Source organism: Berghia stephanieae, chromosome 2 (assembly GCF_034508935.2).
Source record: "Berghia stephanieae isolate SIO BIC M18660-M18661 chromosome 2, UCSD_Bste_1.3, whole genome shotgun sequence".
In the NCBI taxonomy this organism is placed as follows: domain Eukaryota; kingdom Metazoa; phylum Mollusca; class Gastropoda; order Nudibranchia; family Aeolidiidae; genus Berghia; species Berghia stephanieae.
The window spans coordinates 8,865,233-8,877,732 of NC_088361.1; the positions used below are offsets into that span (position 1 = coordinate 8,865,233).

Below are 12,500 nucleotides of genomic sequence, written 5' to 3' on the forward strand. Positions count from 1 at the left end.
GCTCTACTTTCTTCTTCCCTATATAACAGCAGTATCTTGCATTCTCTTTAACCCCTCCTTTCTCTCTCTATCACTCTCTCTCTCTCTCTCTCTCTCTCTCTCTCTCTCTATATATATATATATATATATATATATATATATATATATATATTATATATATACTTCGATCACTTCTCCCTCTCCCCTTCTTTCTGTGTATGTGTGTACGTTTGTGTATGTGTGTGTATGTGTGTGTGTGTGTGTGTGCGTTTGTGTATGCTTATCTTTATTTTTTAAATCTATGATAAACGTAATTAATTTCCAAGAATGAGTAATGTTAATCTCTGATCTTAAAAACCCCATACACAACAGCCTTGACATAAATCAATATTTACGTTTGATTTCCAGATATTAATGAGTGTGAAGTTTTCCCAAACGTCTGCAAAGGAGGAGGTCAGTGTGTAAACACAAAGGGTTCTTTTAAGTGCACATGTCCTCCAAACTTGTCATTGGATAGTACTGGCCTCAGGTGTCTGGGTATGTATTGCAAATTTTTAGTTTTTAAAAAAAACCATTCAACGAATTATGACCTATAAATTTAAATATTTTGCAAACATAGATTTTCTTTATAAACCCAGCTGGTTGTATTAGCCAACTATTCATTGATAACAGTTCAAATAATCATATTGTTTATTAGTAAAATAGTCCTTCAGAGTCATTGGGCCCATGAAGCCGGAATTTATCCCAGTTTCTTTCGCGTGAAACGGACAATATAAATTGCTTGCTACCCATTTGATAGGATGCCAGTCTATCGCAAAGTACTTTCTGTCAGATCTAACAGACCCAAGTACCAAATCATTGCTTGGTGGACGGGGAGGATGGGGGGGGGGGGGGTCAGAAAAAAATCTCTATCTCTTTCTATCAATCTATCTCTTTAACTATCTATCATATATCTATCTACCTATCCTTCCATCTATCTATTTATCCAGTCATCAATCCATACCTTCATCCATCCATCCCTCCATCTATTATCTATCTATATCTATGTGTCTTTGTATGTGGAGCCAACGCTCGCTCTACCGACTGAGCAATAGGGACCCCCCCCCCCAGGGACCCCCCCACCCCCACCTACTGTTCATGAGTATCATTGTCAAAAAATATTCGAACAATCCGCTCCCCTTTCTTTTCAGATCTACGAGAAAGCAACTGTTACCAGGATTACACACGGATGTTCTGTTCTAAGCCTTTCATGGGGACATATACCAAATATGATTGTTGCTGCTCTATCGGAGCGGCTTGGGGTGAGCCTTGTAATGGCTGTCCATTGAAAGATTCTGGTAAGTACACTTATAGATAGAATGCGCTTGGCCAAGGAGTTCACAACATTGCCATCCGGAAGTATAACGGACCAACACACAAACTCTGTGTAACCATGAACGTTTATAGTCAGGTTAATACAGTTTAGTGAGCATTACTCATGAACGCGGATGGTAAAAAACAATAACAAAGACCTGAGTGACGTCATCTAAGACCTCTCTATTAACCAGATTATAAACGTTTAAGGTTACACATAGTTTTGTATGTTAGTCCGTTATATTTTCGGATGGCAATATTGTGAGTTTCTCGGCCAAGCGCACAATATCTTTCACCCGCACTAGCAAGTCGTATTGACGTTAAAAGAGGACCGTATTTTAAAAAAGGGTAGAGTAACAGTAACACCTGACGTGTAGAACGAGACATGACGCCTGTTAGGCGATTTTTCAATTTTTTTTTCCGACAGAGACAACGCTGTTAACGGCCAGGTACTCATCTGAGTACGGCGAGAGAATGTGAGTAAAGAGCCCTTTCCAAGGACTCTGCGCCGAGCGAGGCTCAAACTCAGGACCTTTCGATCCAAAAGCGAGTGCCATACCACAAGACCACATAGCCGTCATAGAGTTATGTCAAATAAAATGCTTTCATTAGAGAGAGAGAGCGAGAGAGAGAGAGAAAGAGAGAGAGAGAGAGAGAGAGAGAGAGAGAGAGAGAGAGAGAGAGAGAGAGAGAGAGAGAGAGAGAGACCTCCAATTTAAAAAAAATTGTTTATCATACCAAATGTAAATGTTGCTGCTCGAAGCTCGAAGAAATATCAATGTAAAATTGAATGTAAGCTTCAATTTAATATACGAAAACAGACTAAATGGACGTTTCGGGTTTCTCCTTTGTCAACAAAAGAGGATGAATGAAACACTAGTAGTGTAGTAGTAGTGTTTCATTCATCCAGTTTTGTTGATAAAGGGGAAACCCGATCTCATTCATCTGTAGTGTTTCATTCATCCTGTTTTGTTGATAAAGGGGAAATCTGAAACGTCCATTTTTATCTGTTTTCGTATATTAAATTGAAGCTTACGCTCAATTTCACATTGTTATTTATCATACCAAAACACATCAGATTAACGTGATTGGTCACAGATGCAGCGCATCATCAACACTAGCAAAGTGTCAAATTATAGATCAGGTACTGGTGTAAGATTAAAAATCAGATATGGTGTTTATGAAACTGTGCCGGACAAGGCAGAATGAAGCAAAAAATCGAGAAAAATCTTCTTAAAATATTAGCCATGCCAGTTGAGGCATGTTTATTCTTTTGAATGTTTTGTTTTTGGTTTGTTTTGTTTTTTGTTTGTTTGTTTTGTTTGCAATTTTTGCTCTCCTTTGACTGACACTGTTTCATGCACATATATCTATCCATTTATCTATCTATCTATCTATCTATCTATCTATCTATCTATCTATCTATCTATCTATCTATCTTTCTATCTATCTATCTCTTTATCTATCTATCATTTATCTATCTACCCATCCTTCCATCTATCTATCTATCCATTCATCAATCCATTGCTCCATCCATCCATCCATCCATCTATCTATTTATCTATATATATCTATGCGTCGCATTTCTCTCGTTGATTATTTCTAATTATTTCTAAAAGAAATTTAAAAAAAATTGTTTTCCTCAGAGGAACACGCGGTGTTGTGTAATGGAGACAAAGGCACTGGACCACAAAGTAAGTCCCATTGTTTGAATCCTCTATTCTATGCTAATATTGACAAAAGTGGAGGTGACTTCCAAAACCAGCTAGATCTAGGTCGCATTTTCATTTTTTCAGAGAAAAACTAAACATTTCTGTCATTTAATTAGTGACTTAGCCGGCTCACTGTCGTATTCTGAAAAAAATGCGCTTTTATATAGCGCAATATCCACTAAACGTGCTCAAAGCGTTTTACAAAGGGTCCCTGGCAAACAGCAACATTTAACATTCAGGACGGGACATGACGCCTGTTAGGTAATATTACATTTTTTTTCGAACAGAGACAACTCTGTTAACGGCCATGTACTCATTTTACAACTGAGTAAAGAGCCTTTTCCAAGGACTTAACTATGCGCCGAGCGAGGCTCGAACCCAGGACCTGCCGATTCGAAAGCGAGTGTCATACCACTGGACTACATAGCCGCACAAAAGCACCTATTCTAAAGTTTGGCCAGAAAAGCCGTCGTTAAAAAATCGATCAATTTTTTAAAAGCCCCCATCTTGGCCAAAAACTCTCAAACATGGGACCGAGCGAGGTTCCAGTATTTAAGAGTGTTTGCCAAAGTGAGAGCCATTTAAATCAATCGATGTTTGAAGGCCGGGCTTTCTGGCCAAATTTTTCAAGAATACGGCAGTTAACTGGTTAAAGTTAAAGATAGAAATTAATACTTGTCCTGTTTGTCTCGTTGAACAATATGTGTTTTGAAACTTCATTTTTTCTGAAAAGGTGCCATATAAAAAATAATTCACAATGTGAAGTTGAATGTAAGCTTCAATTTAATGTACGAAAACATATAAAATGGACGTTTCGGGTTTCCTCTTTATCAATAAAACAGGCTATCTGTAGTGTTTCATTCATCCTGTTTTGTTGATAAAGAGGAAACTCAAAACGTCCATTTTATCTGTGTTCGTATATTAAATTGAATCTTACATTCAATTTCACATTGATATCTATGGTGCCATAAAGAATGCTTGAGATAGAATGTTAACTCATTTCCAAACTGGTTAGACTTGGCAGATTTTGAAAGCCAATGTCCTCAAATATTAAAATGGCTTGAAAAAAAAATCAGATGCAAATGTCATTTTGAGCAAAAAGCGTTGTTTCTGTAATTTTATAAAAATAGATTTCAAGTTTTTTCGTCTAAATATTAAATAAAACATGGTAAATTCGATAATACAAAATGTACCCTGCGAAGTGTCATTAGCGCTTCCAGCGTCACTTCACTTTAATTTATAAATGCAGGCTTCGAATATGGAGCGGTAGCTACTCACTCATTCACTCACTATACACAGCGTCGTCCTCATTGACTTTGGCTGCCGCACTCTTAGATGACACAAGTCCGGCCATTCTCTTCGTCTGTTGACGACGGTATCATATAATTCTCTTCCATTGATCTCTGTTCAGCTACTAGCAACTAAAATATATGATTTTAGCGTAGAGGCGCTCATTTAAATAACTGAGTACTATGAGAGACTGTAAGTAAATGTCTTTTTCAAAGACTCGACTTTGCACTGCCTACAACGGGATCGAACAAGGCACCTTCACGTCAGATTCTGTGTGCCATTAAATTAGTGAACTTTTGCAAAAAGGAAAGTAATAAACAAAAATGAATATACAGCTTACAGCTTCAAAATAGAACACAATAACAAACACGGAACGTTTCGGGATAAAAACCCTTCTTTATCCAACAATAAAAAACAATTAAACCATAAATAAATTACAGTCGTCTATCTGGGTTTTAGTAATGTATTTATATTTTGTTTGTTGTTGTTGGCTGAAGAAGGGTTTTGAGGGCGAAACGTTCTGTGTTTAGCATTTTGTTCTTTTTTTTTTTTTGAAGCTGTTATATTTTGTTTATAACTTTTTTTACAGGCCACAGCTTCTAGCATCACTTTTGTAAATATTTACGTGGTTATAATTATCGTCTTTTGCCTTTTTTGACTGGAGATAAAATTAGGTTCAAACTAAGATACTATCTATCATTCACCAAACATGCTTGTTGTTGCAGCTATTAACGAATGCAGAAAGTTCCCTGGTCTTTGTGATAACGGCCGTTGTAAGGATACTCTGGACAGCTTTGAATGTGAATGCAATCCTGGCTACGCCGTCGACAATTTTGGAACAAATTGCACAGGTATGATTTAGGAAAGAAATGTAAAAAAAAATTATGGGGTTATCTTAAGTTTACAGAATCTGTTATCAGTAATATAATTTTGAAGACTTTCTAAGGGGAAATATTTAGGGTGATGATGATGATGATGATGATGATGATGATGGTGATGATGATGATGTAGATGATGATGATAATGGGGGTGAGGATGATGATGATGACGATGATGATGATTGTGATGATGATGATGATAATGATAATGATGATGATGTTGATGATGATGAACAGATTGTAAAAAAGACCAAGTTATTGTCAACAACACACAATCTCAAATGTAACATTAACCATTTACAAACCAAAAAAAAAAAAAAATGGAAAGGGATAAAGTACGACCTATCTAGCTAGTAAAGAAAAAAAAAAAGGGAAGAAATTTGAAGAAAAGCAAAATGATACAAACTTATCAACATCTAAACCCCTCCCTAAAATAGGACAATACCACACATGCCCACCCGCCCCCACTGGCCCTCTACAAAAACACATGGGAGTGACGTCACCCGCATTCAGTCGATATTTTTTTTCTGAACCCCCTGTCAACATAGCTGGGTCTAGTCTCTGCTATAGACTAGCGTTCTCTCCAAATAGTAGCATCAATTGGATTCAATAGTCTGATGTCACGTCGCCCAGCAACGGCGGCCATCATTGTTCTAAGCAAAGAAAATATGTACTTTTTATTCTTCATGCTGGCTAGAATTTTTCATATGCCTTGTGATCAGAATGTGTAAAAGTCAAAACATGATCAGATTTATAATGTTTTTTTCATCTGGATACGCTTTTATGCTCATCGGTGAAATATTTCATAAGGGCGTCTGACATTATTCCGATAGTTTAGAGCCAGTTACTAAGTTACCATGCGTCATTGCGAGGGAAGTGACGTTACGACTGTACGTTTCACGCTATAGAAACCGGGATAAGCTCCGGCTCCATGGGTTTTATGATTTTGTAATCGACTCCTTTGTTTTGTTTCTTTTACAGATATCGATGAATGCCGTATTTCCATGGTGGACATGTGTGGGCGTGGCAAATGTGTCAACGAACCAGGCTCCTTCCGGTGTGACTGTGACCCTGGCTTTGTGGGGGTCATGATGAATCAGATGTGTGTAGGTGAGCTGAATGAAGATGATGATGATGGTGGTGACGATGCTGTGGAGGATAATGATGATGATGATGATGATGGTGGTGACGATGCTGTGGAGGATAATGATGATGATGATGGTGGTGACGATGCTGTGGATGATAATGATGATGATGATGATGATGATGATGATGATGATGATGACGACGACGATGATGATGATGATGATGATGATGATGACGACGACGACGACGACGATGATGATGATGATGATGATGATGATGGTGATAATGATGACAACGATGATGATGATGATGATAATGATGATGGCGAAGATGATGATGATGGTGATGGTGATGATAATGATGATGTGGAGGAGGAGGAGGAGGAAGATGGAGACGATTGTTGTTGTTTTGCTACCTCTGCTGCTTATGATGTAATTGTTTTGTTGATTATGATGAAGATGATACTGATGCTGTTCACATTGGTGACGTTTATGACGATGGTGATACCAACGACAGCGATGACATTAAGCAACCATTATCCTATAATATGGAAGATAGGAATAAGGACATAATATGCATGCATTGTCATTGTTTATCACAAAAACTTCATTTTATATTTAATTTTACCGTTTTACTGTAACTGTAACAGTCAATATTATCATCTAGCTTGGTATTCATAATCCTTTTTACACACACTATCATTGCTTCTTGAAAATGGACAAATTTAATGCCAAGCAGTAGGGGATTAACTAAATAAAGTAAAGAAAGTAGTATTTATTGGTGCTATTGGTATAGGTAAAATACTCTAAACTTCCGCCAACCCGGATATACCAACACACAAAAATATGTGTAACTTTAAACATTTATAGTCTGATTGATATAGTTAAGTGAGAACTAATCATTGAAATGGCTGTAAAAATCAAACAAAAAAAAAAATTAACGAAAAACACTCCGCCCCCCCCCCCCCAAGAAAAAACAACAAGGAGCCGAGTGGGGGCAATTTCGTTCCTTCTATAATACGCTCTACTGACAACAGAAATCTGTTACGAATTATTTATTTCTTTTCCTCAGATATAAACGAGTGTGCCGAGATCAAAGGACTTTGTCGTGGAGGAAGCTGCATGAATACAGATGGCAGCTATGAATGTGTGTGCCCAGATGGACACACGCTTGCTGAGGATGGACGCATGTGTAAAGGTATGAGTTTTGTTCGATACCCTCAGTCCTTCAATAGACACCTCGATACTCACGCCTCTCGGACAATCGTCATAATGTAAGCAATGACATTGATTGGTAATCATAGCAAACTATACATGTTTTACCAGCAATAGTATGTGTCTAAGTAAAATACCCAAGAACCAAAATAGAAAACTGAGTAATCTTAAACGTTTATAGATAGAATGCGCTTGGCCAAGGAGTTCACAACATTGCCATCCGGAAGTATAACGGACCAACACACAAACTCTGTGTAACCATGAACTTTTATAGTCTGGTTAATACAGTTTAGTGAGAACAGCTCACAAACGCGGATGGCAAAAACAATAACAAAGGCCTGAGTGACGTCATCTGCATACTATCTATAATATGATCAAGATAATCGTGTGATAACTAGTCACCCTTTCGGTGGTATAAAAATAATAACAATGATCAGAGAGAGGTAGATTTCAGTCATGATATTGCTTATAAATAACCAATTATGTTTGTCCGAGCACGTGTGAAGGTGTGTTACAAATTCCATGTTTTGATTGGTAAAAGATCTACTGGTTAATTAAATCGTTCATTTACATAATAATATATCACATATCTAATATATAATATAATTTAAAAAGTGTGACGCAGCCTCCAAATCGGATATGTGACTTACCGCCTCTATGCGGTGTCATCTCGGGTTTGACGAGACACAGAAAAGCAAATATTTGGAGCTAAGCACCACCATCCCTATTTATTAACACACTGACAAACCACAGAAGAATTGTTAATATACACAAGTGTCAAGTTGAACAAAATGATCCATTGTGATGTTGGATGTTTCGAAAATTGTGAACACTTTTTAATATGTAGGTCATTTTAACACATTTAGCGATGTGACCAATGACTCAAGCACACGTAATAATAAATAGATCACCCAATGGGAGCGATCTATATTCATGTTTTCGTCCAACCAAGTCATCAATCACATGGTCTGTTGCTGTCTAACGATTGGATATTTCCTCAGAAATATAAACACGCTGCTTTGTTTATGAAAGTTGTAAACATACACATGTGTCAAGTTGAACAAAATGACCAATCGTGATGTTAGATATTTCAAAAACTGTGAGCAATTTTCACTATGTCGGTCACTTTGAGCATATATTCCAATGTGATCAATGACGTCGACCACATGGAATAGTAATATAGATCATGCCCATTGCGTTCGGTTATCAGACCTCCTACCATGTACACGTTGTTTTGTATGATCTCATCTCGTTTTCCAACAGATATTGATGAATGCTCGTTCAGTAGCAGTATTTGTTCCAATGGCCACTGTGAGAACTTCATGGGAGGGTACGAGTGTATTTGTAATCAAGGCTACTCACCTAACAATCTCAAGTCTGCTTGTGTTGGTAAGAAGGGTTTGCCGTCGTCGTCGTCGTCGTCATCATCATCATTATCATTATCATCAACATCATCATCGTCGTGTCGTCATCATCATCATCATCATCATCATCATCATCATCATCATCATCATCATCATCATCATCATCATCATCATCATTATCATCATCACCATCATCTTCATCATCATCATCATCATCATCATCATCATCATCATCATCTTCATCCTCATCATCATCATCATCGCCATCCTATCACCATTTTCTTCCCATTCTCTCCCTCCTTCCTCTCCTCCTCTTTCTCCATCATCATCATCATCATCATCATCATCATCATCATCATCATCATCATCATCATCATCATCATCATCACCACCATCACCATTTTCAACCCCTAAGATTTAATAACATTAGTGTCTATCAAATTCCTATACAATTTTAGCAAACGGGACAAAAAAAAGAAAGCAGATTTTACAAGCACCTAAAACCGAAAATAAAGACATGCTGGAACTAAAATTGTAAAAATGTGTAATTTTCTTGTTAAAATGCCTGTGGTATTTCATCAGATAACGACGAGTGTGACGTCAACAATGGAGGGTGTCAGTCTGTTTGTATTAACACACCTGGCAGTCATTCGTGTGCTTGTGAAACGGGTTACCTCCTTTTGACGGACAGACGGTCCTGTGTTGGTGAGTTGTTTTCCTACAATGCTCCATTGTGAAATGTGTAATCAATCGGTATGTTTAACAATAACTTTATTTGAATTTGTAAATTTTATGACAGGAATAAGAAGATAATCTAAAATATAATGTCTTTTCCATATTGTATTGTATCGTATCTTTAAGACCTCATCGGTTTTTAATCCTTTAAATGCTCTTTTAAATATTTTTTATCTCAAGGAATATGACATGTGTAATAGTATGCGCTTGGCTAAGAAGCTCACAACATTGCCATCCGGAAGTATAACGGACCAATACACAAAACTATGTGCAACCTTGAACGTTTATAGATAGTTAGTTGTTGACGTCACTCAGGTCTTCGTTATTGGTTTTTGCCATCCCCGTTTATGAGTACTCCTCACTAAATTGTCTTAACCAGACTATAAACGATCATGGTTACCCAAAGGTTTGTGTGTTGGTCCTTTATATTTCCGGGTGGCAATGTTGTGAGCTCCTTAGCCAAGAGCAAACTATCTATAGTCTGGTTAATGCAGTTTAGTGAGAATAACTCATAAAAGCGGATGGCAAAAAGCAATAACAAAGACATGAGTGATGTTAACTGCATACTATCTATCTATAGTTACATTTGTTTTAAGGGCATTTACGGAAAACGTAATCCACCTTAAATCCCTATTATTGATATGGTATGATTTATAACTTGCATGCATTGACGATGACAGTTAAAAAAGTTAAATAATCAGCATTCATTGTTAACTCGACAACTTTCGGTACATATCTCTGTTTTAACATTAGATAGATAAATATCTGACACACAAACAAGTATCATAGTCTTTGTGTTGAGTTCTAATTTCACAAAACAATTTTGGTTCTGTTTGACTTGGATCATAGATCTGAGATTTTTGAAGAATTGTGTTGATAAAATATCTCTAGACAAAATTGTATGATATCTAATCGTGCAGTATTTATTATAGATTGAAAATTGAAATTTTAGTATTTGTAACTCAAAACATTCTATGAAAAGAAAATCACAAAGCTATGTGTAAATAGCTATTTAACTATTTTCCACAACCTGTGCCCAAATAAAATTTCATATCAGAATGTTTATTAAGAATTTCTCCAGCAAATTAAATAATGATATATGAGGAAGTGAGTTTTAAATGATACTAAGTGAAATATAGATAGAAAATAAACGAATACTATTTTTATATTTTCAATGTATTTTACACCTTGGAATTACGCCGTAAAATATTAACTTCTATGGTAATCTTTTATAAGTCAAAGAAAGTAAAGTATTTCCCTCTTTGAATTACTCAATATTTGACCAAAAAATACCGATTTCATCTAAATGATGAAAATGAGAATTAGCAAGTTTTGAAAGATACCTTCTAATATAGTCGTATTTCTCATTTCTTATTAATTTTGTTCCGTAGACGTGGATGAGTGTAAAGAAAAACCAGACATTTGTGATGGAGGTCGATGTGACAACTTGCCAGGGGCCTACCGATGTCTTTGTAACGGTGGTTTGACGGGCTCTCCAGACCAGAAACGCTGTCTTGGTATGTATAAACGTTTCTCTAATAATATAATGATAATATTTGGTGTCGAATTGCCACAAATGTAACGAATTGAAAATGAATATGTTTATGTTGTGTATATCGCACGCGTGAAAGAAAGAGAGGAAGAGAGAGAGAGAGAGAGAGAGAGAGAGAGAGAGAGAGAGAGAGAGAGAGAGAGAGAGAGAGAGAGAGAGAGAGAGAGAGAGAATTAAGTAGGACTGAAATATATGTTCAATGTTATAGTTATCACAAGTTATAACAAGTGTAACTAAATGACAAATTGCCATATTTATGGACAATAAAGATCTATTATTATTATTATTTATTGATATCAATTTACTTAAACGAATAGAACAGCTTATAAAAAGAAAAGAAAATACAACAATGATTTTTAAAAATACAATAAAATAATACCAGACATGGAACATTGAAAAATACAAAGGGTATTAAAATGCCATTTGGCCTAAATCACCCTTTACATCATATGATATATATGGTATGATATGATAACATTTCGGACTCAAAAATTTCTTCAGCCAAATATAAAACACACACTAATAAAACGTTAATATATAACTTTAAATTCATGTATTAATCTTTAATCTGTTTTTTTTTTTTGTTATTTGATTTTAGCAATTAAGTATTCACTTTGTTCTTGATACTGATGTAAATAAAATGGATTTGAATAGAGTTAGGTCAACTTCCTGAGGCGTACTCTTTTTTATAAACTGACTCATTCAAACTCGTGTTATTATTGATTTTACTATGTTTTCATTTGTTAAATAATAAATCTAAATTAATTTATGATTTTTGTTGGCAATTAAGTATAACAAACCTTTTGACTGAACTGAATTGTTTTGTCGTTTTAGCGTTTTCATGATAGAAGGGGAGCAACTCAGTCTTAAAAGAATGCTTTTCGTAGTCACGTATGAGTCACATCCCTTGATTTTCTCGTATGATTCATGCTCAATGACTACTTTTAACTTTTACACAAATTCAAACTTTTAGATCCCTTTTTAGAGAGATACTTAACTCTTCTGATAAAAAGGATTATCTTTTGAAAATCTGATATTCCCTAATCTTTGGGAATTTGTCAGTTTTCTTTCGATTTAATATCTTTGATTTAACGAACGAATCTATGCTTTATAAATAGGTAAAAATCGTTCATTGTAGATACGCCCGATTTAGTTAATCGTAATTATTTTATTTTCTCAAACCTCTCAGACATTGACGAATGCCTGCTCAACAAGAACCTCTGTCTCAACGGAATATGCCAGAACTCCCACGGCTCATTTTCTTGTAAATGTGATCTGGGCTACTCGGTGAAGACAGAGATCAGGGCCACTGGCTGCACAGGTAAGGTGGACACTCA

At 36.0% G+C, this 12,500-nt stretch overlaps 1 protein-coding gene across 2 annotated transcripts in view; it reads left to right on the forward strand.

Moving 5' to 3' along the window:
* The window catches only part of LOC144964268 (fibrillin-1-like), a 117,552-nt gene that overhangs the window by 60,726 nt on the left and 44,326 nt on the right, over positions 1-12,500 (forward strand). For both annotated transcript variants that reach the window (XM_078898351.1, XM_078898350.1), the window contains exons 22-31: positions 388-516; positions 1,170-1,316; positions 2,979-3,026; positions 5,060-5,185; positions 6,194-6,322; positions 7,370-7,495; positions 8,776-8,901; positions 9,459-9,581; positions 11,003-11,128; positions 12,353-12,484. In XM_078898351.1, coding sequence (XP_078754477.1) covers positions 388-516; positions 1,170-1,316; positions 2,979-3,026; positions 5,060-5,185; positions 6,194-6,322; positions 7,370-7,495; positions 8,776-8,901; positions 9,459-9,581; positions 11,003-11,128; positions 12,353-12,484 — 1,212 coding nt within the window. The remainder of the gene's footprint in view (positions 1-387; positions 517-1,169; positions 1,317-2,978; positions 3,027-5,059; positions 5,186-6,193; positions 6,323-7,369; positions 7,496-8,775; positions 8,902-9,458; positions 9,582-11,002; positions 11,129-12,352; positions 12,485-12,500) is intronic.